Source organism: Aquarana catesbeiana, linkage group LG12, assembly GCF_042186555.1.
Source record: "Aquarana catesbeiana isolate 2022-GZ linkage group LG12, ASM4218655v1, whole genome shotgun sequence".
In the NCBI taxonomy this organism is placed as follows: domain Eukaryota; kingdom Metazoa; phylum Chordata; class Amphibia; order Anura; family Ranidae; genus Aquarana; species Aquarana catesbeiana.
The window spans coordinates 37,109,402-37,137,195 of record NC_133335.1 but is presented as its reverse complement, the minus strand read 5'-3'; the positions used below and the strand labels follow the sequence as shown (position 1 = coordinate 37,137,195).

The following is a 27,794-nucleotide window of genomic DNA, read 5'->3' as shown; positions in this document are numbered from 1 at the left end:
ATCACTCAGTTCTCCCCTCCGCTCTGAGCAGAGAGCTGTGACTGCCAGTCATTCTCTGCCCTGCCCCTCCAATGCTCACTGGAGTGCTGGGCTGTGGAGGGGGCGGGAGCTCAGGTTCTTGGCGGTACGCTGAGAGGCTGAGCTCAGCTGCTGGTCAGGCATCTGGGTGGATCCCAACTTTAATCTTCCTAGGGTTTGTACCAGCTCTTTGATATCAGCTGACAGCGGACTTCAGCCCGCTGTTGGCTGAATCTGGGTCATAGGAGTGCAGAACAAACTGCACTCCTGTGTTCCATAGGAGGGGTACAGCCAAATGATCTTTTACCATACTTCTTTAGCTTTGGTTCACACTTGTGCGGGCAGGGTAGCCTATTCACTTGAATGGGCTGCCGCGCCCGCATTTTCCTCGAAAAAGGTGCCTGCGCCTTTTTAAAAATGCAGTGGCAGGGAAAAAAGCATGGTCTTTTTGACCATGTGATTTTCTTGTGGTTTCCACAAACGCAGCATGGGCTGAGATGTGCGGGGCTGCTATTCAGAATGAATGGCAGCCCCGCACATCTCAAAAGAGCAGCGCAATTTAGCTGCAGGTGGTTGAGGGAACAGATGTGATTCCTGCACCCGCAACCAACCTGCACAGTGTGAGCCAAAGCTTAATAACTTCTGTGAGAAGTGCCAAAAGTGCAGCCAGGATTTTGTGAAAAAGACTGTTCTGGTACATCATTAGTTAACAGAAAAGCAGTTGTAGGTAGCTGAGTAGCCTTACTTACAGTGTGTGAGGGGGATACCGAGGTATGCAACATGAAGTCTGTGTGCCCTGGAGATTGTGACGACTCTGCAGGTGGGAGAAGTGGTCAGTGCAGCAGCAGATAATCGAGAAGGAGTTACTGTATCAAGGTCCTATATTCCACCCCAATTTACAGTCTCTAAATTTGACAGCATGGCTATTGAAGCCAGGTTGTTAAAAGACTGTGGCATCTCGGGACCAGTGGTGTCTACCCTAGTGAATGCTAGAAAAACTGTCACTGGGAAGATCTATCATATGGTCTGGAAGACTTGTATTGCTTGGTGTGAAGCCAAAAAATGACATCCTCGGAAATACGTGATTGGGAGAATTCTCTCTTTTCTACAGTCAGCTGTTGAAACCAGATTGGCTTTGAGTACAATCAGAGGTCAGATTTCGGCCCTGTCAGTATTCTTCCAAAGACCTTTAGGCTCCCATTCAGTGGTCCGAACCTTCACGTAGGGGCAACTCTTTTGCTTCCCCCCATTAAGTCACCTATGTGTCCTTGGGACTTGAACTTGGTGCTGTCTGTGTTACAGAAACAACCATTTGAACCTATCAAGGAAATTCCATTAGACTTGCTGTCACGCAAGCTAGCCTTCCTGATGGCCATCACCTTGGCTGGAAGGGTGTCGGAGTTGGCAGCCCTTTCGTGCAGGGAAACCATACTTGATCCTTCACCACGACAGGGTCGTGTTACGACCTTTTCCATCCTTTTTGCCAAAAGTGGTGTCAGCCTTTCATTGAAATCAAGACATTATTTTGCCTTCCTTTTTCTCTCAGCCTCGTTCGGCGGAAGAGAGACAACTGCATTCCTTGGATGTTGTCCGGTTTATTTGTCTAGATCTGCGGAGATCCGAGGATCAGACTCCTTTTTTGTTTTACCAAAAGGACCCAAGAAGGGGCAGGCAGCTTCCAAAGCTTCCATTGCCAATTGGGTCCGCCAATTGGTCATTCAGGCCTATGGTCTGAATTGTAAAGCTCCTCCCTTTAGGGTGAGAGCTCATTCTAGGAGGGGTGTAGGAACCTCCTGAGCTTTTCGTCATCAGGTATCTGTGGCTCAGATTTGTAAGGCTGCAACCTGGTCTTCGGTGCATACGTTCACAAAATGTTATCAAGTGGATGTTCGAGCAGCCGAGGATTCGGCTTGTAGCCGCAGTGTAATGCGGGCTGCCGTATAAGGTCTGATGGCTATTGTTTGGCAGGGTGTCTCCCTCCCCTCAAGGCTATTACTCTGGGACGTCCCAGTAGGTAATGAATATTAACCTAACTCTGTGTCACATGATGTATGAAAAATAAAATAGGATTTTTTCGTCATACCTGTAAAATCCTTTTCTTTGGGTACATCACAGGACACAGAGGTCCCTCCCCTCTTTTTGAGGATTCAGTGCTTGCTACAAAACTGAAGTACTTCCTGTATAGGAGGGGTTATATAGGGGATCACTTCCTGTCTAAAGACCTTTGGTCTACCAGTATCCATTCACCTGCAGATGAAGTATAACCCAGTAGGTAATGAATATATTAGCCCAACTCTGTGTTCCATGATGTACTCAAAAAAAGCATTTTACAGGTAAGTATGATGAAAAAATCCTATTTTTTAACCAATTCCCATCTGCCCAACGTCATGACATCGCGGACTTTGAGCGGTGGTACCTGAATAGTGCCTACAATTACAGGCATCGGTGCGTGACGTCATGTCACACAATCTTGTTGTGACGTCACGCCCGGCCTCAGCATTGAAGAAATACTGCCGCCTCGGCTGAGAAGCCGGGATTTTTGTTTTTGTTTTTTTTTTGTTTTTTTTTATTTTAGGCGTCTCAGCCTAGAGGTGAGATCTGGGAACTTATTGACCCCACATCTCTCCATAAAGAGGACCCGTCACGCACTATTCCTATTACAAGGGATGTTTACATTCCTTGTAATAGGAATAAAAGTGATAAAAAAAAATTAAAAAGATAGCATCAAACTAGAAAGATAAGAGTAAACTTAACAATAAAAAAAAAAAAAAAAAAAATGTAAAGCGCCCCAACCCCGCATACGTAAGTCATGCCCACATATGTAAACTGCGTGGTATCACCGCGAACGTTAGAGCGAGAGCAATAATTCTAGCCCAAGGCCTCCTCTGTAACTCAAAACTTGTAACCTGTAAAAAAATTGAAATGGTCAGCTATGGGGATTTTTAAGTACCAAAGTTTGGCGCCATTCCAGGAGCATGTACAATTTTGAAGTGTGACATGTTAGGTATCTGTTTACGTGGCGTAACATCATCTTTCACATTATGCAAAAAGCTTTACTGTGTGTTTTCTTTTTATGCATGAAACTGTTTAAAAAAAAAAAGTGTTTGAAAAATTGCTGTGCAAATACCGTGCAAGATAAAAAGTTACAGCGACTGCCATTTTATTCTGTAGGGTCTCTGTTAAAAAAACATATAAAATGTTTGGGGGTTTTGTGTAATCGAGCAAAACATAGGAGAGAAACATCAGAAATGGCCTGGTAGGCACGTGGTTACCTGGTGTGGCATGGAAGGTTTTTGCAGAACGTACTGGGTCCTGGTCTCACTAAAGCTGGGAAACTTGATAAACTTAATTGACAACTCCAAGATGGCACCCAGCAGCAGACTCAGAGCTTTTGGATGTCTGCACAAAGGAGACCCTTACAGCTAAATAACCTGCGTAATATTTAAATTGTGTTGAAATGAATGGTCTGCTCACAGGTTCTCATTAAGCAGTAGGTTTGCTTTTAAAAAGATTAAAATTGAAGAAGGTCATCTTAAAGTGTGAATGCTAAGCAGCCTGATGGGACCAAGGTTGTGATCCTCTGGTCTAGGCTCCCCCATCCCCCTTCTAGAAATCGGTGTACAGAATCTGCAGAGGTTCGCTCTTTCAGTACTGAAACACGTCTGTACAAACGATTGGAGGCTCGGAGGTGATTATGTGCATGTGTTGTCCGGGCGCAATTCAGAATGCTAATTCTGTCCTATTGATTGCTCTCCTGCTGGAAGGGGCTTTGATGCAGTCAGCTATGCAGGCTACTGCTCAGCACAAAGAACGGACAGCCTACAGTGAGAGAGGAGGACGAGCATGTCATGTGAAGTGAGGAAGTCACGAACCCTCGTTCGTGCTTGTGCGTCTGTACGATGGGTTTTCTTTTATTGATGTGTGCCCTTGATTTCCTTCATTTCTGCTTTTAGTATGATATAGATTGGCCATATGTAAAGGAGGGGTTACAGCCAGATCGTTATGTCACAGTGTTCTAGCATAATTAAGGCGCTGTGGCAGACACCCCCCCTCCCTCCCCCCAGTAGACTGCTGTACCTAGCATTGTGTGCAGCAATTTACAGTGGACTGTCATACTGGAGCACAGACCCAGATGTACTCTTCCTGTTGCTGTTAAGCTGCATTTCTGCAGTCTTCCCATGAACTAAAAGGAAATTTTACTTACGGTTGCCATATGTTTTTGGATGAAGTGTTTAGAATGAAAATGAATTAGCTTTAAATCTTGCACCCAGCTGTGAGTAATTGTTTGGTACCTTTTGTAGCACCCTCCTAGTTAATTTGCTAGGATTTTAGGTACATTTAGTTCTTTTTGTCTCCTCTGTAATCATTGGAGCAGTTGTGGATTTCTTTTGGCTGTTCTGGGTTTCATAAGCTGCAGGTTTGATTGCTGTCCCCTGCCTTCTAGAAAGTTCTGGAACATAGGAGTAGAGCAGAACAGCATGAATATTTATGGTGCTGCGATCCCTCAATAGGTGTGCCCTGAAGGTGGCTGAGAAGTGCATAAATAATTTGACAGCAGTATCTTCTTCTCCAGGGATTCCACCTGTTCAGGTGGGTGGTGGCTACCTCTTACCTCCAGCTATTCTGATGATTCAAGCTGCTGTTGATTGAGGTTCCAGCTGGGGGGCCTACACTCCAGAGGGTATTGGACACCCTGAGACTTCTCCTAAGGATCCAGTCTGTATAGTTTTTGGAAGGCATCCTGAATGGGCACAGCTGCTCCCCTGGCCTTGTGAGTAGTGCTTTGCAGTCCCCTTTAGACTGTGGAAAGACTTTGAGCTATGTAGTTTATCTCCTTAGAGGTCCATACATTCATACATTAGTCTCCTCTAGTTTCTCGTGGGAAGACTGTCCTTTAAAGCTGGGTCAATTTGTCCCCCTCTTGAGGAATACATACCTCTGGCCTCTGCTAGTCTCTCATGGGAAGATTGTGTTATGAGCCAAGCAAAAGAACCATTCCTAAAGTCTGCAACATAGAGAAGAGTGTCCTCTTGTTTCTGTTAGTGGTTCTGGAGTATCCCATACTATCCTGTACCCAATCCAAGTTATTCAACAATAAAACCACAAAGAGGCATCCCCTAGACTGTCAGTGTGCCTGGACTGTGCTCTGTGTACTGGCAGCATCTGCATTAGTGAGGGAGATTACCATCATCATCTTCATCATCTGTGCTGGAAGTGTGCAGCGACTGTGCCGTTGGGTGGGGCAACTGGTGGCGAGTAACTCTTAAGACCTGGCTAGTAAGTAGCTCAGGACTTCAAATTTTGAGCAAGTTGACAAACTTGAAGCCCAAGGGCCACATGCGGTCCTTGTTGTGCAGCCCAAAAGCTGCAGATTGGGCAACAGGGGTCTACGTGATTGGGTATAATTTGGATGAATGGTTTAGGTAGGACCTGACCATAAACTGTTGATGAAAGTGTAAAAATAGTGTTGGACCTGTAGGGTTATCTCACTGGTATTACTATCTTAAAGTGGAGGTTCAGCCTAAGACTTACTAACTTTAAATGTACTGGCAGCCACATTCTAAGACTAATCTATCTAACCCTGTAAAGCAAAAATCTCTATACATACCTTTTCTACAGCCAGTCTGGTCTCCAGTGGCGGATGCTGTGTGGAAGACAACCAACAATGGCTGGGAAATTACGCCACCCATAGACTTTCTATGGGGCTTCCGTTGTCTGCTGCCTCTCAAAGCTGCCGCTGACAGATCAGGATCGGCTGCAGAAAAGGTCCATGGTCTCCTTGAGTATAGTGCAATGTAACAAAAATGGAAATTGAAGGGCCATGCCACTGCTAGGTGCTCACAATAAACTGATCTGTTCTTATCTGACAGATCACATTTGAAAACAAAAATGTATGCGAACGGCTGAAATCTGACCTTTCACATGGTGGTATTTTGTCCTGAAGGTGGGTAATGAACTGTCATTTGGTCCTCCTCTGCTGGCATAGTGCAGATAATTTTACCTGGTATCCTGGGCCATCTCTGGAGCATAACTGGTCGGTAGAGATTAGATTTTATGAAGTATGGATATTCTTTCGTGTACATGGTGTTATCCGATAGTATCACAGCTCAGTTGATGTCATTTATAATTCTTTAAAAGATTTGCCCATCAAGTATGATAGCCTGTAACATATCTACAGCATAAAAGCTAAAATCCGACAAATCTGAGAACTGTGCATGGAGGAAACCTTTGTCTTGTTTCATTTCAGATTAGTTAAATTAATCATTTAGTTTCGTCATATTCGTTATGTTAGAATACTTTGTTTTTGGAATTTGTTTCGTATATTCGGATTTGTTTCGTATTTTGGGATTTGTTTTGTATATTCGGATTTGTTTTGTATATTCGGATTTGTTTCATATATCTGATTCACTTTGTATATTTGATGTATTTCATATATTCAGATGCATTTCATATATTCAGATTAATTTCATATATTCAGATTAATTTCATATATTCAGATTAATTTCGTATATTCAGATCCATTTCGTTTATTCATTGTTCCGACTCGATTTGTATTTCTGAAGTTATTTTGGAAGATTGGCTATATTCGTTTTAATGTGTTAATTCAATATTTCTGGAAATTACTTATGTACTCTGTTTAGGTTGGATGGAGGTGGATACATCAGAATCTCCGAATCATAATCTTACGAATGGAACTAAATTATATTTTGATTCATCCATTATGTTCTGATTCAGAGATTCTGCTGAATCCACCTCCATCCAACCCAAATTCAGTAGGTAGGAATCAATTTATTTCACTTTTATAACCTAGTGTATTTACTGCAATATTTTTCCATTTTATATGTAGTGCATTTTTTATAACAATGAAAATGTTAATGTAACATAAAAACAAAATGGATCTGATGTAATTTGGATTGTTAAAAATCCAATGCTTCAAACGTTAACATAAGGCCCAAGCTATTGCATCATATCATCCAAATGAATTTGTTGTTTCGTTATATATTATTTCAGATTACCGTAATTGAACTTCGTTACTTTTGTGAATCCAAAATTCGTATACATCCTAATCTCCAAATGGCGAAAATTTCATCTGAGTTTCGATTCGTAACAAAAGGAATTGCACATGTCTAACTAGAACATATCTTCTGAAAGGGTGAACACCTGCAGCAGATATAGTAATCCCTGTGACATTATACGAACCATGAAATTATGGCACCATCCAACACCTTTCTTGTTGGATAGCATAATCTTTAGTCCTGCCAGCAATTGGCTTTCCAGGCTTTATTTTTAGCAAAGTGATTTTTGCTTGGCTGAGTGTTTTAGTTTGGAAAGCTGGGTCCTGGAAGTGATAAGAATGTTTAGACAAGTAATAAGGATGGTGAAGTTCTGAGGGTATCAAGGCACGCTTATATAAGACGATGTGCCAGCAGACGATAAAATAAGCAGTTTTGACTGTCTTGAGTGTTATGGCACATTTAGCTGCTCTACAACTTAAAGTAGACTAATATCACTAATTATTCAGTTTTCCTAAAATCTAATCCCTAGTGATCCTGCCATGAAGGTCATGATAACACACTCTCCCTGGCTTCTGGCTGGGCTCCCATGTTCTTTACCCTGTCACACAGGCTTCTGATAGAGACTAAAAGTGGCCAGAACTACACACAGACATGGTACACTGTTGTCGCCATCAAGAAACCCGCCCTAAGAAATGCTAGGCAGCCATGGCCAAAGAGTATATAGATAGGAAGTAGCGTCAAGGAAGCCACTGGAGACACACACTGCAAAGACTGCATTATTAATTGAGGAACATAGTACTGTTGATAGAAGACTGGTGGGTATACTTCCATGAACAGGATTGGATTGGACACTAAGTTGTAAAACAAACAAAGTGCAGCTCCACCTAGTGGCTATACCCCACAACTACTATAGAGCTTCAGTACACCTTAGTGTCCCAAGAAGAAGCTTTTTTATAACTGTGTAATGTATGTGTTCACTAAGTCTGAGTTCAGGTAGGCTGCCCTGCCACTAGTGATTTGTGGAAATCACCAGCAGCAGGATAGCTAAGAGGCTGCTGCTTTGTCCCTATGGAATATCTCCCTCCCTAGTAGTGAGATGTTACTCCCATTGCTAGTGATTAAGTGTTCAGGTCAGTGACAGAGCAACATCTTGCTGCATCTGCCTATTGAGTAAGGAATTGCACATTGGCAGACAGACTCCATCTTTAGTGATCATGCTGCTGGCAAGATTGTCATGCAATACAAGTGTTTTGTTGCAGATCACTGTTGATGTCACCGGTGACTTGGCAGGTGGTAAAGGCTTGACCCATAGACGCCGTAGAGGCTTTAGGGGCATAAATACATAGAGAAGGTAGAGACATAGATACATAGAGGCGGTAGAGACATAGATACATAGAGGCAGTAGAGGCGGTAGATACATAGAGGCGGTAGATACATAGAGGCGGTAGAGACATAGAGGCGGTAGAGACATAGATACATAGAGGCGGTGAAGACATGGATACATAGAGGTGGTGAAGACATGGATACATAGAGGTGGTAGAGGCATAGATACATAGAGGTTGAAAAAACATAGATACATAATACAAGTGTTTTGTTGCAGATCACTGTTGATGTCACCGGTGACTTGGCAAGTGGTAAAGGCTTGATCCATAGAAGCCGTAGAGGCTTTAGGGGCATAAATACATAGAGGCGGTAGAGACAGATACATAGAGGCGGTAGAGACATAGATACATAGAGGCAATAGAGACATAGATACATAGAGGTGGTAGAGGCATAGACACATAGAGGTTGAAAAAACATAGATACATAGAGGTTGTAAAGACATAGATACATACAAGTGGTAAAGACATAGATGCATAGAGGTGGTGAAGACCTTAATACATAGAGGTGATAATGGGTAAAACCCATCAATAAAGATCAGGAGAAGAATTACCACACTGACACACTGTTGAAATTGAGCTTTGTGGGTAAGTGTACTAAGTAGACATGTATCAGAGTACCTCGTTCCACATCACTAATTGTTAATTCTGCCTGGACTACAGATGTCCAATGTTCTAATTGTTGTGCTTGTATAAAGATTGCAGTCACCTGATCCACACACAATGCCGCTATTACCAGATCACTCTGAAAATACCGCTAAGCACAAAAGCTCTGGGATTAGTCCGAGAGCACAGCATTGTTCTCCTGCTTTGGAAAGGCCTGTTTGATCTACGTGTTGTTTAATTAAAATATAAAGAGTAGTCCAAAAAAGAAAGCACTCGCAGTGATATGGACTCCACATCTCTAAATAGATGACATCAGCTGCTCTTCATTATGGGTTCTGCAGGTTCTAGTCTACAATCAGTTCAGAGCACCTGTGGTTTTGGAGTAAGCCCTGGGGGTGTAGGTAAGCAAGGCATCATTTTTTTCCCACCTGTGAAGGTTTTAGTGTGTTTTGGAAAGATGTTAAGCCTACCTCCAGTTAAGCTCCAGTTAACCCCCTTTTAATACATGTTATCCTGCCCTATGTTAAATGGTTAGTTCACCTTTAACCAAAAACTGCCTAAGCAGGTAAGTGATGCCTGCAGATAAAAACTGTGCAGCCTTGACCAAAGTTAAATAATGCCCTTGCTATAGGTGTAGGCCATTTACATACCTCTGGAGGCCTAGCTGAAAACGTGCCCCTTACCTTTATAGGCAGTTTTTAGTAAAGAGAAACTAACCCTTTAAGCATGCCTACAGTACATTAAGCTACATCTTTTTATTATACATGTTAATATGTCATCTTATCAGAAAATTATTACACATGATACACCAAAATTTAAAAAAAATGGGTTGATATATATTTCACTAGCCTAGCATGAAAATATTAGCGTGTATTTATGAACTGGAGATTCTTCTGGGTCATCTTAGCCAATATATTATCTGATGTCTACGCACTATACAGCAGGCATCACTAACTAGCGGACTGTGGTACGGGTCCAGACCCAATCAATGTCCCACCCGGACCGCAGCGTTCACGCCATTTAGGAGCCTGATGTTCTCTTAGCCTTCGCAGAGCTAACAGCAAGAGGTAGGACAGTTCTGGAGGGAGGGCGGGAGCTGCCTTAGGTAAACAAGCCAGTGATTGATTGCTAGGATGAACGGCGGTCCAAGAAACAAATGGCCAGCTTGCAGCTCCCGTCCTCCATTCAGACCTGCTGTGCCTCCCATCCTCCCATCTGGGGAGATGTGAAAGGGGGGCTGAGGACATTCATGTGAAGGGGGGTAATGTGTAAGAACAGTAATGTGGGAAGAGGGGAGGGAGGGGCGCTGAGTATGGTAATGTGTGTGGGGGCTGAGTACTGTAGTGTGTGTGTGTGGGGGGTTTAAGGCTGAGTACTGTAATGTCAGGAAGGGGGGGTTAGTGTACTGTAAAGAGGGGGGCTGAGAACAGTAATGTGGGGGAACTGAATACTGCAGTGGGGGAGATGAGGACAGTAATGGGGGTGGCGAAGGACAGTAATGGGGCGGGGGGCTGCTGAGGATAGTAATGTAGGGAAGCTGCATACTGTTTCGGGGGGGCTGTGGATATTAATGTAGGGCAGCGGAGTACTGTAATGGGGGGCTGAGGACATTAATGGGGGGGGGGGGCGGCTGAATACTGTATTGGGGAGCTGAGGACAATAATATGAGGAAGCTGAGTACTGTAATGGGGGGAGCAGAGTACTGTAATGGTGGGGGGGTGGCTGAGGACAGTAATATGGGAGGCTGAGGACAATGTGGTTAGCTGAATACTGAATTGGGGACAGAGGACAAAATGTGGGGTAGCTGAGTACTGTGGGGGGGGGGCTGAGGACAGTAATGGGGGAGCTGGATACTGTAATGGGGGGCTTAGGACAGTAATGTGGAGGGCTGGGGACGGTAATGGAGGGGGTTGATGTCAAGTGGGTATGAGAACACTACTGTGAAGAGGGGGGATCTTGATGTGAAGAGAAGGGAACTGTGATGTCATTTCAATGGACTGCACTACTCATGAGAAATATGGGGGAAAAAGTCCTTGACCCTTTTTTTTTCAAATTGCGCAGCACTAAGCTACATGATGCTGCAGGACCAGGTGGTTTGGCGCACACATGTGCTAAAGTGTGGTGTGTTCCTCTGCCGGTCGGGAGAATTTGCAATTTCTCCTGCGTTCCCCAGCTGCAGAGATGGAAACGCCTAGGAGGAGAGCATGCTGTGATGTCATATGACAAACATGCGATTCGGACCTCTGCTGGAAGAAGATTTTTACTAACCGGACCACCGTGATTTTCAACTCCGTACCCCTGCTTTAAAGTCTGTAGTCTGAACTGATGTCTGCACAGTTCCCTTATTTGTGTACACAATTCTAGGTGTTCCAGGCCCAGCGAGAGAAGAAATGTTCTTTTTACTTAGGTTCCGTGGTGATGGAGAGAAAAGTGGTGGGAGAGACTGCTACTAACATCAGTTGATAAACCAGGCATCTGTTTCCCAAAATATAGCTATGGGTTTGTTCTCTGTAAAATGTGAATTAAGCTTTGATGGCAGAGTGACCAGATTCCAAAAGTCATCCAAATGTCAGCTTTCCACTCCATGCTTTATAATAAAAGGAAGGATCTGTTTGGCTGCTCTGGCCAACAATAACACTCCATCTACACAGATACAGTCACTCTGAAAATATTGAGCATAGCCACTATGGGCTTGGCTTGGGACTAAAGTTGGCCATAGGTGATTTGTTTTATTTTTTTACAGTGGGTTGAGTGAATGAAAATGAACAGGTTCCTCCATCCATACAAGCAAGGTGGATGGAGGAATCCACCCTACTGGGACATTGTATTCTGATAGCAGGACTCTCCTCTGTCAGAATACACCGATCAGCAGCTGCAGCTAGCTGATCAAGAAAATTTTTCAACAAGCCCTTTCAACAAAACGTGGATCAAAATTCATCTGGTGCCTGCTTAACCGGCCAGTTTCAGTCTATCTGTGGCCAGCTTTAGCCCACCCAGTATCCCCCTTTCCAATATGAAGGCTTCATCAATCAGTTAAGTTGTCAGTAGACAAGGGGTAGGGGTTAAACTGGCCATACATGGCTCAAAATTTGAGCTGTGAATTGTTTTGTGAGCAACACCCGGCTCAGCAAACTTCGACTGAAATATTGATAGAGAAGATGAACAATCATTGGCCAAACAAGGACTGCATCCAATCCGTTGCATCGACTGTTCAGGTATTCATGCATAAACTGAAGGCTGGTTGGACCAAAGGATATAAGAGTCCAAATTAATTTATTAGTTTGTACTAAAAAAAAGCCAACGTGTTTCGGGGGGGGGGGCTACCAATGCTAGAACATGATTGTTAGACTCCTGATTCTATCAGTCACAGTTATATTATGTTGTGTTTTGTTGAAGCCCCGATGAAGGGGAGTTTATTTGACCCCAGAAACGCGTTGGCTGTTTTTAAGTGCATACTAATAGATGAATTTGTGCTCTTTTATCCTTTGGTCTGGCGCTCCTTCTATTAGTGCATGTTTTTTTTCTGGTAACCTGCTGGGAGAGTCTGTTGTGAGCAGCCTAACCTTGGCCAGTGGGCTCTTCAAATGTTTTTGCCCCCTCACTACTTTGTATGAACTCATGTGCCAGCGCCTCTTGGATGTTTTTTTCTTCATTGGTGTTAAGGTATTCAGACAGCTGCAGCATGTAAGAAATATATGCTTATAGGGTTAGCATTAGCCAAAGACGGAGAAATCATACACTCAAATACACACCCGATGGGATACAGTCACTATTCAGCCAATCATTGTCTACCTGGCTTAGTCAATTTTTAGATCAACCTTTTTTTGAGCAGGGTGGTGATTGCAGGGCCACCCTTGGCTAGAGTTTGGGTTTATTCAGCAAAAATCATCTGAACCTCAAACTATGACCAGCCTTTGTTGCCAGGGATCTAGGATCAGAGGGGTGCAAAGAAGAGGCTGAAATACTTGTAATAGCTGGGGCTTAAAACTTTAAAATGGCTAAAGGTGTAAACATGTACACTTTAGGGTGTTTTCTGGGATTCAGCTAAAATGGACCCTTTTTAGCATCAACATTACAGGGATGTCCAAACTTTCAAAAGAAAGGGCCAGTTTGGTGTCCTTCAAACTTTAGGAGGGTCAGGCTGTGGCCAGTGGGAGTAGAAAATGTCCTGGGGTTACTGGAAGTAAACAATTCCCCATGATTGGTACTAGAGTGAGTAATAGTGCTCCATTGTTGGTATCAGTGGGAGGAATAGTGCCCTATAATTGATGTCAGTGGTAGTTATAGTGCCCCATCGTTGGTATCAATGGAAGGAATGGTGCGCCATCATTGGTATCAGTGGGAGGAAAAGTACCCCTTCATTGGTGTTAGTGGCAGTAATAGTGCCTCAACGTTGATATTAATGGTCCCCCATCGTTGGTATCAATGGGATTAATGGTGCCCCATCGTTGGTATCAATGGGAGGAATAGTGCCCTATAATTTGTGTCAGTGGTAGTAATACCACCCCATTGGTATCAATGGGAGGAATAATGCGCCATCATTGTTATCAGTGGGATTAATAGTGTGCCATTGTTGGTATCAATGGGATTAATAGTGCTCCATCCTTGGTATCAATGGGAGGAATAGTGCCCCATCATTGGTATCAGTGGGATTAATAGTGTGCCATTGTTTGTATCAATGGGATTAATGGTGCTCCATCGTTGGTATCAATGGGAGGAATAGTGCCCCATCATTGGTTCCTGGCAGTGGAAGGTATAATGCCCCAAGGACTGGATAAAAACTAGCAAAGGGCTGCATCCGGCCCCCAGGCCGCAGTTAGGAGACCACTGTTCTAGACAAAGCAGTGCCCCAGCTGGTTCATGCTTCCATCATTTCAGAGGCTGATACTCCAGGGGGCAAATGATCTTTTCATTAAATAGATTTTTATTAATGTTAATGTTTTAACAGGGTTACAGTCGGGCCAGTATAATTACAACACTGGAGCTTTAGGTAACAATGGGATAATGGATCAGCACAATCCAAGCACTGGAAATGAGCCTAATTTAAGACCCCTACAACTGTCCACAAACAAATGAATATTACTAAAGCACAGTTAAACACTCGGGTCCTTTCATTAAAATAATAATATAAATAAATCTGATTGCCAATAGTGACAATCCACTAATGTTTGAGATATAAATTATGTGATGAAGCCAAACATTTGTCATGCATCGTCATTGCTTTTGCTACTTGCTTCTCCTACTGCTTTTACTGGAGATCGGAAATATCCGCGTTTCTAACATACAGGAGGGATAGTAGCGGAGAGGGTGACTCCTCCAGAGGAAAGCTCCCGGTGCCACAGGCATAAACAGCCGCCCGCTCATCAGCCCACTTCCAAGTGGAATGTCCCTGTATACTAAGGACATGACAGGGCTTTGTGGTGAATGCCTGCCAGGGAATTTTGGAACCGCTTCTGCTTTTTTTTTTTTTTTTTTTTTTTTTTTTTTTTTTTTTGATGGCAGACAGTTGAAGGAAACTACTATTAATGAATATACTTCTCCTGTCCAGGCCAGATCTATGTTTTAAAGAAGAACTTTGGGCATATTTTAGAAACGACCTCTAGTGTAGTGCTTCAGAATTGTGAAGTAGTTTGTTAGTAATTATCTGATACCTGCCATTATACTGGCTTGCTGTATGCCATCTGAATGTTGAAATCAGGCTTACACAGGGAGTAAACTGATAGATAGGAGTGGAAGGTTCTTGAGTAGGCTTACTAAAGGGATATACAGTGCCTTGAAAAAGTACTCACCTTGAAATTTTCAAAATGTTCTCATGTTATAACTAAAAATGTAAATGTATTTTATTGGGATTTTATGCGATAGACCAACACAAAGTGGAAGGAAAATTATAAATGGTTTTCAATTTTTTTTACAAATAAATATGTGAAAAGTGTAACGTGCATTTCAATACTTTGTAGGTCCACCTTTCACTGCAATTACAGCTGAAAATCTTTTTGGGGATGTCTCTACCAGCTTTGCACATCTAGAGAGGGAAATGTTTGCCCATTTTCTTTGCAAAATAGCTCCAGCTCTGTCAGATTTGATGGAATATCATCTTTAATCTAAACCATTCCATTGTAGCTCTGGCTGTATGTTTGGGGTCATTGTCCTGCTGGAAGGAAAACCTCACCCCAGTCTCAAGTCTTTTGCAGACTCCAACAGGTTGCCCTGTATTTGACTCCATCCATCTTCCCATCAATTCTGACCAGCTTCCCTGTCCCTGCTGAAGAAAAGCATCCCCACAACATGATGCTGCCACCACCATGTTTCACGGTGGGGCTGGTGTGTTCAGGGTGATGTAAAGTGTTAGTTTTCCGCAACGCATAGCGTTTTGCTTTTAGGCTATAAAGCTCAATTTTGGTCTCATCTGACCAGAGCACCTTCTTCCACATGTTTGCTGTGTCCCCCACATGGCTTCTCGCAAACTGCAAACGGGACGACTGATGGCTTTCTTTCAACAGTTGCTTTCTTCTTGCCACTCTTCTATAAAGGCCAGATTTGTGGAGTGGACACCCAATAGTTGACCCGTGGACAGATTCCCCACCTGAGCTATGGATCTCTGCAGCTCCTCCAGAACTACCATGGGTCTCTTGGCTGCTTCGCTGATTAATGCTCTCCTTGGCCAGCCTGTCATTTTAGGTGGACGGCAATGTTATGGTAGGTTCGCAGTTGTGCCATACTCTTTCCATTTTCAGATGATGGATTGAACAGTGCTCTGTGAGATGTTGGGATATTTTTTATAACCTAACCCTGTTTTAAACTTCTCCACAACTTCCCTGACCTGTCTGGTGGGTTTCTTGGCCTTCATGGTGGGTGCTGTTTGTTCACTAAGGTTTTTTAACAAACCTCTGAGGGCTTTACAGAACAGCTGTATTTATACTGAGATTAAATTACACACTGGTTGACTCTATTTACTAATTAGGTGACTTCTGAAGGCAATTGATTTAGTTAGGGGTATCAGAGTAAATGCACGGCACATTTTTCAGATATTTATTTGTAAAAAAATGTTGAAAACCATTTATCATTTTCCTTCCACTTCACAATTATGTGCCACTTTGTGTTGGTCTATCACATAAAATCCCAATAAAATACATTTACGTTTTTGGTTGTAACATGGCAAAATGTGGAAAATTTCAAGGGATGTGAATACTTTTTCAAGGCACTGTAGATCAGGGTGTGTGTCATCGGTGTGTTGGTGTTCCACCAGTCAATGGGAAGGAAGTGGGACACTGGCTGGAATCCTGCAGGCAGAGAGAAGTGGTGTCCCCTCCTTACACCATGCATCGTATAACATAAGAAGAGTAGGGATCGCAAGTACATGCCTTAGCTCATTGTAATGCAGTCAATATATGACATTATGGGGGGGGGGGGGGTTACTAAATTTGGTGCACACAGAATCTGGTGCAGCTTCCAGGTTTTATTGTGAAAGATTTATGGAACAGCTGAAGTTATAAGCTGATTGCTTACTATGCACAGTTGCATTTCAGATTCTGAGTGCACCAGTTTTAGTAAATCTCCCCCTATATGTATTCAGGATGGTGTGCATACTGGATTATGCTTTAGCCACAAGATGGTGTGTGCATTGGATTATACCATGGCCACAGGGCGGTGTGTGATGGATTGTACTATGGCCACAGGATTCTATGTGCAATGGATTGTACTATGGCCAAATAATGATGTGTGCATTGGACTATATCATAGCCACAGGATGATGTTTGCACTGGATTGTACCATGACAGCAGGATGATGTCTACTGGAATGTACCATGGTCAAAGGATGGTGTCTGCTGGATTATAACATGGCCACAGGATGGTGTTTGCACTGGATTATGCCATGACAACAGGCCAGTGTTTGCTGCATTATACCATGGCCACTGTAGTGTGTGCACGGTATTATCCTATGGTCACAAGGACGGTGTGTGGATTATTCCATGGCCACAGTACAGTAGAGGGATTATACTGTGGTCACAGGAGAATGTGTGGATTATACAGGATTGCTACAGGAGGGTGTGTAAATTGTCCCATGACTACAGGATTCTGCGTGGATTGTCCCATGACTACAGGACGGTGCATGGATTGCCTCATGACTATAGGATGGTACGTGGATTGCCTCATGGCTACAGGACAGTGCGTGGATTGTCCCATGGCTACAGGACAGTGCGTGGATTGTCCCATGGCTACAGGACAGTGCGTGGATTGTCCCATGGCTACAGGACGGTAGGTGGATTGTTCCATTGCTACAGAACAGTGTGTGGATTGTCTCATGGCTACAGGACGGTGTATGGATTGTCTCATGTCTACAGGACGGTGTATGGATTGTCTCATGTCTACAGGACGGTGTATGGCTTGTCTCATGGCTACAGGACAGTGTATGGATTGTCCCATGGCTACAGGATGGTGCCTGGATTATTCCATGGTCACAGTACAGTGTTTGGATTATTCCATGGTCACAGTACAGTGTGTGGATTATTCTGTGGTCACAGTACAGTGTGTGGATTATTCCATGGTCACAGTACAGTGTGTGGATTATTCTGTGGTCACAGTACAGTGTGTGGATTATACTGGAGGGTTTGTGGATTGTACTGTGGGCACAGGAGGGTGTGTGGATTGTACAGGATTGTCTCATGGCTACAGGACGGTGTGTATATTGTCCAATGACTACAGGATGCTGTGTGGATTGTCTCATGACTACAGGACGGTGCATGGATTGCCTCATGACTACAGGATAGTAGGTGGATTGTCCCATGGCTCCAGGACAGTGTGTGGATTGTCCCATGGCTCCAGGACATTGCGTGGACTGTCCCATGGCTCCAGGACGTTGCGTGGACTGTCCCATGGCTACAGAATGATGCGTGGACTGTCCCATGGCTACAGAACGATGCGTGGACTGTCCCATGGCTACAGAACCATGCGTGGACTGTCCCATGGCTACAGGATGGTGTGTGGATTGTCCCATGGCTACAGGATGGTGTGTGGATTGTCCCATGGCTACAGGACGGTGTGTGGATTGTCCCATGGCTACAGGACGGTGTGTGGATTGTCCCATGGCTACAGGACGGTGTGTGGATTGTCCCATGGCTACAGGACGGTGTGTGGATTGTCCCATGGCTACAGGACGGTGTGTGGATTGTCCCGTGGCTACAGGACGATGCATGGATTGTCCCATGGCTACAGGACGGTGTGTGGATTGTCCCATGGCTACCGGACGGTGTGTGGATTGTCTCATGGCTACACGACGGTGTGTGGATTGTCCCATGGCTACAGGACGGTGTGTGTATTGTCTCATGGCTACAGGACGGTGTGTGGATTGTCCCATGGCTCCAGGACGGTGCGTGGACTGTCCCATGGCTACAGGACGGTACGTAGATTGTCCCATGGCTACAGGTTGATGCATAGATTGTCCCATGGCTACAGGACGATGTGTGGATTGTCCCATGGCTACAGGACGATGCGTGGATTGTACCATGGCTACAGGTTGGTGTGTGGATTGTCTTATGGCTACAGGTTGGTGTGTGGATTGTCTTATGGCTACAGGACAGTGTGTGAATTGTCCCATGGCTCCAGGATGTTGCGTGGACTGTCCCATGGCTAGAGGACAGCGCCTGGATTTTCCCATGGCTACAGGACGGTGCCTGGATTATTCCATGGTCACAGTACAGCGTGTGGATTATACTGTGGTCACAGGATAATGTGTGGATTATACTGACTTGTCTCATGACTACAGGACAGTGCATGGATTATGCCATGGTCACAGGATGGTGCATGGATTGTACCGTGGTCACAGAACGGTATGTGGATTGTACCGTGGGCACAGGAGGATTCGTGGATTATACCGTGGTCATAGTGTGTGCACTGCATTATACCATAACTACAGGATGATGTGTGCTGAATTATATTACACTGGTAGAATGGGGTATACATTAGGTTATATCCTTGATGAAGGTGTGTATGTTATATTATATCACATAAGTAGAAAGGTGTGAATATTGAATTATATCACACACACACAGATTGGCACTGAGCTCTTACTGAGACTGTGATCCTTGCTTAGTCATGAATTTATTTTCAATCCATAAGGATAAGGATTAGGAATTATTCAGCAAAATTGTCTCCAGTAGAAGATTACTGGACAGGTCTAGAATGTTTCCATACTTCAACAGGGAAGTGTTTCTTTTGATATTTGGTCATGTCGGAATGTAGCAGCTCTTACTGAGTTCCTCTTCAACCCCCCAGTCACCACAACACATTGGCATTATCAGTGTCATTCCTGAAGCATGATGTCCATGGTGCGTCATGGAAAATTGTCCCTAGACAGGGAACGGGTGAGGTACCCCTGCTTTCCCGGGCCCTTCTAGTTCCTGGAATCCTCAGGGAGCCGGCCAATGGTGATCTCTGCCTGAGAATGAGGGGCTTTAGAGCAGAAGGGCCTGGAGAGCACTTTATTCCAGTGCACCACGTATATCACCCCCCCCCCCCCCAACAGCTGCTGTGTGCTTCAGCCCCATCTGACAGCTCCATGCCGATGGCTGGAAGATAGAACCATTTGATGTTATAAAAATGCAAAGCCACGGGACACAGAACTCTGTGAAAAGTTTAGGCCTTATGACACCAGTCATGTATTTTCTCAATGAGAGGAGGGTGGGAAGCAGATTGTCCATTTATAACCAGTATGAAGGGTGCATGAGGCTTGGCCAGCTACCCGCAAGGGCCGGAAACAGAAATAGAGAAGACCAGTTCTAATGATGATCCTTCTGGTTGTTGGAAGGACTGAGTGCTATGGAATGTGCATGTTGTATGGATACTTTTCATGCTAGTTATAAATTGATGAGCTGCTTGCAAGCTGTCTAGGGGGCCTCGTCTGTGCATTGTGTTTAAAGCAGTCTGCATAATCCTCTATTTATTTAGATATCTCTGTACATGTCCCAGTTTATAGATTAGAGTAGAACCTTGCTTGGGAAGTGGATAACATTATTAGCCGTGTCCTCCACCTGGCTGTGCTGTCTGGCAGAGCTGTGTAAATCCTAGCCTGTGTTATTTCCTGTGTATATGCATATGACATTGTGAAAGTTGTCTTAGGTGCATCCCCCTCCCCTGACCACAATCAGAGCTGGCTGGTGATAGACTGGTCTAGTAGAGCAGGAGTGTCCATACTGTGGCCCATAAGCCAAATTCAGCCCACTGCAAGGTTTTATGTGGCCCCTGATGTAAGATTCTTGATGGGGACCTGGATGTAAGGGGGGACTCTGATGGGGACTCTCTTGTAAGGACAGATTCCGACGTAACAAGGACTACTCTGATGTTAGGGAGCTCTGATGGGGATTTTCATGGAAGGGGTTCTCCAATATTGGGGGATCTTTGATGGTGACTACTCTAGGGGGCTCTGATGGGGAATCTAATGTAAGGAGGGATTCCAATGTAACAAGGTACTTGATGGGCGCTCTGAAGTAAGGGGATACTCTGATTGGGATTTTCATGTAAGGGATGCTCCAATGTAAGGGGGATTTTGATGGGGACTACAATGATGGGGAATTTCATATAAGGAGGGATTCCAATGTAACAAGGAATTTGATGGGCGCTCTGATGTAAGGGGAAACTCCGATGGGGATTTTCATGAAAGGGGTGGTCCAATGTAAGGGGAACTTTGATGTAAGGGGGACCTTGATGAGGACTACTCTCTTGTAATGGGACTTTGATGTCAGAGGGGATTCTCCTGTAAGGGGGTTTCCAATAGGAAATTTGATGGAGGCTCTGATAGGGACTCTCATGTAAGGGGAACTTTGATGGGGAAGTCTGATGGGCTCAAATGTTTTTTTCTTTTTTATTTCTGTGCTTTGTTGTAATAATGTTTTTTCTGTTCTAAATCATATGCTTATTGTGTATTAATTCATGTTATTATGATTTGTCCATTTAGAAGTCGGCCCAGGCTTATTATATTGTGGCCCTCGTAGTGAAAGGTTTTGGAGACCCCTGATAGAGTGTGTGCACTGACTGCACATTAGTCATCCTGGGGCTGATGCCCATCCTATTGTCCATTGCCACCACTTAGAAGCCTAGATTCATTATCGTTAATCCTGAGCTGTAAAAGATTGCTAAAAGCTTATTGGTCCATAAAATGTAAAGTGTGAGAGATAATCGCAGTGTTGTATTTTAGAAATCAAACTCCCGTACATTATATATCTGCTGATGACATGTTATAAATCCACAGTGCAGCAGATATCCTGGATCGATCGATGAATGCATTTGTTCTATAATCATCCATCACCCGTCCAATAAATCACTCATTAGTCAGTATAACTCATGTAAATCTGCTGCCATCTGCTGGAAGGTTTTGGTCCTTGCATCCGCTTGACACACCATAGTAAACCAATGAAAAGTGTGGGCCTGAGAAATGTCTTGGCCTCTAGCAATCTACTGAGATTCCAGATGTAGCTTTCATATTGCTATGCAGGTCAGCTGTTTGCAGCTACTTGTTTTGCACAGCTCCTCTTTGATTATTACTCCTCTCTCTCTCTGCAGATCGAATGAATTTGATATGATAGAGACGTTATGGACGTAGAGTCGGCTTACGGCGAATTTATATCGTGTGACCGAACGGGCAGACGCAACGCAGTGCCTGACATCAAGGGGGAATGCAGCTCAACGGGGGTGAGAGACCTTTCAGAGGACATAGGAGACCTGTCCATTCAAGGAGCAGGTTAGTCACCCAAATAATGGTAAATGTGTTATGACTAGCACAACTTACTGCATTGCTGCTAAATGGCTCATCTGCACCATTGCTATATTCCAGACCTCTTCAAGAATCATGGGTCAGGTGTACACATGTTCTATACTATTCTTCTCACTTTCTATATAGAGGCTCTTCTGATATTGTAGACCTTAGTTAATCCATTTACACAGGATGGACAAGTCCTACAATCCCTGCCAAGTTTTTAAACACATCAGGGACAGTTTAGTGTATCAGGATGAAACATACAAACTCCACACAGTAAAGCCCAGTGTATGGAGTGTTACTGAATATGGGTAGGCAGGCACACATTATTTTCTGTGTCGTTTCTGTCTTTCAAAGCTGCCAGACTTCACAGCACAATGGTAGATGTGATCTATTTATTTTAAAGGAAACCTGAACCTAAATGCTAACAAAGTTATGCTTGGATCTTGGGGGTGTGGACAAATACTTAGTAACAGAAGGCCTTGAAATACTAACCTGAGGAAGACACTGCACCAGGTTGGTTTGAGTTTGGGGCACTAGGTCATGTGATCTCTGCAGCACCAGGTTGGCTTGAGTTTGGGGCACTAGGTCATGTGATCTCTGCAGCACCAGGTTGGCTTGAGTTTGGGGCACTGGGTCATGTGATCTCTGCAGCACCAGGTTGGCTTGAGTTTGGGGCACTGGGTCTTGTGATCTTCACGGCATCAGGTTGGCTTGGGTTTGGAGTATGGTTGCCACCTCATCCCTTTAAACACGAACACATATTAATTACACAGGTTCTGTGGCTGATTAAGGTGGTAATTAAACTCACTTGGTGCCTTATCTGCATTTAATTAGTCTCAGAACCTGTGTAATTCAAAGGTGTTTGGGTTTAGAGGGATGAGGTGGCAACTCTAGTTTGGAGTACTTGGTCATATTATCTCTGCGGCACCAGGTTGGCTTGGGTCTGAGGGCACTGGATCATGTGATCTTTGCGGCACCAGGATGGCTTGGGTCTGTAGCACTGGGTCATGTGATGTCTGCAAAATTATGTTGGCTTGAGTTTAGGGCACTAGGTCACGTGATCCCTGCGGCACCAGGTTGGTTTGAGTTGGAGGCACTTGGTCATGTGACCTTAGCTGATGAGAAACATCAAAGCTCAAATTGTCTTGTCTTTCCCTTTAGCACAGATCATACAATCAAAGTGGTTCATTGTTGATGAAATGTGGGGGGATTTTTGTTCTGTTTATTTCAGTTATTTAAAGTGGAACTTTAGTTAGAAGATGAAGTTCTGCTAGATCATTTCAGGCTGGTCCCTTTGCCAGGTATAGCTACGTGAAATATTCAATAAGTAGAGGCCTATACTGTTTAGAATCCAGTAATACACTGTCTCACCCTGCTCTGCACATACTCAGTTGCTCTCCATTTTTATGCAATGTCGAGTTTGTAGAGGTCGATCTGCTCACAGCCTTAAAGCGGAATTAAACCTTCCTATCCTTCAGGGCCCTTTCACACTGGGGCGGCATCGGCGGTAAAACGCCGTTATTGTAAGTGGCGCTTTACCGTCGGTATTCGGCCGCTAGCGGGGCGGTTTTACCCCCGCTAGCGGGCGAGAAAGGGTTAAAAACCACCGTAAAGCGCCTCTGCAGAGGCGCTTTGCCGACGGTATTGCTGCGCTGTCCCATTGATTTCAGTGGGCAGGAGCGGTGAAGGAGCGGTATACACTCCGCTCCTTCACCGCTCCGAAGATGCTGCTAGCAGGACTTTTTTTACCGTCCAGTGTGAAAGCCCTCGGGGTTTTCACACTGGAGAGACAGCAGCGGCTGTTTCTGGTCGGTTTGCAGGCGCTAGCAGTTAGCGAAATAGCGCCTGCAAACCACCCCAGTGTGAAAGGGTCCTTACAGTAAGGGTCGGTAAGGGACGCTACTTGTCGCCTGACAAGTAGCGTCCCGTTCTGTACAATGGAACCGTTCTAGTCGCTCCGACTTAGAAAAAGGTTCCTGTACTACTTTGGGGGCGACTTGCATAGACTTCTATACAGAAGTCGTTTTGCAAGTCGCCGTGGAAGTCGTGTGCAGGTCGCCTCGGTTAGGTGACCTGCAAGTCGTGCGGCCCCTGTGTGAACCGGGGCTAAGGAAGCTGCTTTTGTTTGATCTGCAACTGCCATGGAGCTGCACATGTGATCAGTTATGACACCAGCCATTTGATGGTTTGACAGTTCGGTTGAGGACACAATCAAATGTGACAGTTTGCATCTCCAGCAACGTAACTGTTTTTTGAAACCGGTAAATTGATGACTTTAGTTCCGCTTTATGATTTACTGCTGAGGCTTTGGGCTTCAGCAAAATGGCAGCCTCCAGCAAGAAGAAACAGGATCAATGCTGGAGGCAATTTACAGCACAAACTGATTTTGGTAGAATTATTATTAATGTGGAATGTATGTTCCTTGCTAAAGGACATTATTTTTTTTTTTTCAAGTTGTTATGGGTAAAGTTCCGCTTTAAGTGGAGTATTAAGTGCTGACACCCCTTCATAGGGAATTGGGCTTTTTTTATTTTGCTGTATAGGTTACCCTTTGTGAGAATCAATCTGTTGTGTCCTAGGTTTAGTTGGGTTTGTGGTGTTCTTTGTGTTCCCATTAGTAAAAATTGCTTCCTCTAATTCAATAGAGGGAAATTTCTCTAATGGGGTTACAGGCAGCCTTAAAACACTAGCAGAGGATCTAATTGTTCCCCATTCTATCCAAAACCAAAAAAATAATTGTTTGCTTGCAGTTCTGCCAGTTCTGGAAAAGGCGAGCTTGGTTCTGCTGCAGGAACAAGGCTCCAGTCCGCTAAGTATAAATGTAGAAATGGCAGTTTTTGTCCCACAATGGTGCATGGGGGTCACGATGATCAATTTTTCATCTCTGTGTACCTGATTCATTGATTAAGTCATTATCAGATTCAAGAAATTGGTGTACGTGAGACAGTTTGTTCTAAGATGTTTAATTACCGTATATACTCGAGTATAAGCCGAGTTTTTCAGCACATTTTTTTGGGCTGAAAATGCCCCCCTCGGCTTATACTCGAGTCAAGCACTTTTCTGCAGCAGAGAATGACATTTTCCGAACCCACTTTGGGGTCCTGTTTCTCAGGGCCACTTGGTGCTAGGAACCCCAGCTTGGATATGTTATAGTGCTAGTTTCACTGGGTTTGCACACCAAACTTGGGGTTCCTAGCACCAAGTGGCCCCGAGATACAGGGCCCCAAAGTCGGTCAACTGTGTCCATCTGCAGCAATGTCATTTCGGGACCCTTTGCGTCCAGAGACCCCAAATTTTGGCTGCAGCTAGGCTGGCATCTAGGAACCCTTAACTACCGAGTTTGAAGTTTGGGGGACCTATGGTTGCAAATGGGCACAGTGAGGCTGCAAATGGGCACAGTGAGGCTGCAAATGGGCACAGTGAGGCTGCAGATGGGCATTGTTGACCCTCTTTTTTCCACTTACAGTAGCTGCTGCATTTCTCACCCTAGGCTTATACTCAAGTCAATAAGTTTTCCCAGTTTTTTGTGGTTAAATTAGGTGTCTCTGCTTATTATCGGGTCGGCTTATACTCGAGTATATACGGTAAATCTATTTCAAAGGTTCCAAATGTAAAATTATGTGTTTTCTATAGAAGGAAATCACAGTCAAAGAAGTAGAATAGAAGCTGTCTGTACAGTTAGGCATGGAACCAATGGAGGCCCAGCTCTTGTTTTATATACATTTTATTGGAAATTGAATTACCTTCCATGCTCCATGAATGTGAACACATTTATTTTTCTAATTCCAGAAGGACAAGCACAGGCAGCATCTTCAGACACCGGGCAGGAGCAAAGCCCGAAAGCACAAGATGGTAGCTCACCGTCATGAATTACTTATGTCTTGCAGACATCCATACTGACTTTCCTACAGAAAGAGACCATTGTGAACAAGCACCAAACGGTTTCTATGGGGCTCCAGTCTGAAGAGTACACTGGATTCCACTATTTCAGCTCACGCACATGCCCACGAATGTAAAAAAAAAAAAATCGGAATGCATGACTCCAATCTGCCACCTTGTGGCCAAACTTGCTCATTGCATCTTTTTCAGTCTCCACCTGACCAAAACTTGCCTTAGTGATTTTAGCCCTTTATAGAAACGTAAAAACGATATGCAAATACATGAAACTGACGCGTGATATTTTGATGACGGTACTTGCCCACTTACCCTTTCTATTTTCTAGGGAAGCAGATATTTATTGTAAAACTTTAGAAAGCAATTTATTTGCCTACTCCTAAACAGTTTTGGTGACCCACTGCCATAAAACAATGGAGGACAGCCAAGGTACAGTGTGGCGTTATGATGTGACTTTGAGCAATGCCTTACGGAACCAGAACGGACCAAACTGTGTACTGACACCAGGTACAAATGTCCTGTGTATATTACCAACTGCCAACACTACGTTTTTTTTTTTTTAATTTGTTATTTTCCTCTTCGATCCACATTTTATCGCTATATCTGGTGTAGAGTTTGTTTACTCTACATAGAATGGATGGTTAATACTTACATGAAAAATGGTGTGTTTTTCGTTTTTTTTTTAAAAAAAACCTTTTTCTTTCATTTTGAAAAGTACACTTCTTTTCTTCCAGTTATGATTTTGTGTGAATGAATAAAACACCATGAAAACATTAAGGCTTTATTTGTGATTATAGATGACTAGTAGTACTTTACGTGGTTGCAGGAAAGAAAATCGCCCTGTCTATGGCCAGGGGAATCAGTGACAAGGTCTCCTTTACTAGCATTCAAATCCATTCTCAATGACTATAGCTATTCTGAAGCCAGAGGAGAAAATTATTTCCTAACCATGGGTTTTATTCATTAAAGCGTTTTGTTAACCTAAAAAAAAATATATTAATCCTGTTCCCTTAAAGCATGGTATACAGCACAGTGCTTGTGCTGTGGAATTTGGCCCCTTCTATCACCTAAAAAACGTGGCTGATCCTGCCTGGCTATGTCCTCCCCCTGTAAACTGACCACGGTTCATCATGGCTGCTGAGCCCTGAAACAGTGGTCAGTTTACGTGCCTCTATCATCCGCAGCCCTCCTGTCCACCTATGTCCCCTCCCTTCCTGCCTGTCTGCCTCTGTGTCAGTGCCTGGCCCCTCCCTTGTTACTGCTGAAGTTTAATTTAAAGTTTCATAATCCTATGTTCCCCTGTGTCTGTGCCTTATAAAAATAAGCCGTTCTTTACCTGTTTTCAGAGCGCCGGGTCGCCGCTCACGTGACCCACTGCCTCTCTCCTCCTGACTGACGTCAGTGGGGAATCCTCGGGCCTTGCCCGCTGCAGCTGTCAGACGGGTAGAGTAGAGAGACGGCGGGTCACGTGAGTGGCGCTCTGAAAACAGGTAAAGAATGGCTTCTTTTTATAAGGCACAGACACAGGGGAACATAGGATTATTAAACACAAAGGATGGTATAAAGTGTCTTAACAACCACTTTAAGCTACGGTAATTGGTATTTGCCATGTCGATTGTTCCGTTCTGATCACAGTGTTAAAACTCACAATCATTATACCAAATAATCCATGCCTTAGAGCAGGGATATGCAATTAGCGGACCTCCTGCTGTTGCAAAAGTCCCATCATGCCTCTGTCTCTGGGTGTCATGCTTGTGGCTGTCAGAGTCTTGCTATGCCTCATGAGACTTGTAGTTCTGCAACAGCTGGAGGTCCACTAATTGCATATCCCTTTAGAGCAGTGGTTCTCAACCTGTCTAGTGCTCTGACCCCTTGATAAAATTTCCCAAGTTCTGGGGACCCCCAACAGTAAAATTATTTTCGTAGCATGGGTTGTCAGCACCCAAGTCAAGACAAGTCATTTGCGCCCCTAACCCACAGATATTTAGGGCTCCCTGAGTCCCTTCCACTCGTACATTATTAAAAATCCTTATGGTACATTTTAGGATGTACCACTCTTTCTCTTTGTTCTCCTTCCTTTCCCTTTTATCTCTCTCTACCCTAATTTCTTGTTTTTTTTTTCCCCATCCCT

At 44.1% G+C, this 27,794-nt stretch overlaps 1 protein-coding gene across 4 annotated transcripts in view; it reads left to right on the top strand.

Annotated features, from left to right (window-relative positions):
• Positions 1 to 26,436, top strand: part of PKIG (cAMP-dependent protein kinase inhibitor gamma) — a 158,125-nt gene extending 131,689 nt beyond the window's left edge. For all 4 annotated transcript variants that reach the window (XM_073607582.1, XM_073607580.1, XM_073607581.1 and 1 more), the window contains 2 exons: positions 21,574 to 21,751; positions 25,559 to 26,436. In XM_073607582.1, the coding sequence (XP_073463683.1) occupies positions 21,604 to 21,751; positions 25,559 to 25,638 (228 nt within the window). In that variant the 5' untranslated portion in view covers positions 21,574 to 21,603 and the 3' untranslated portion in view covers positions 25,639 to 26,436. The remainder of the gene's footprint in view (positions 1 to 21,573; positions 21,752 to 25,558) is intronic.
• Positions 26,437 to 27,794: the final 1,358 nt, after the last annotated feature.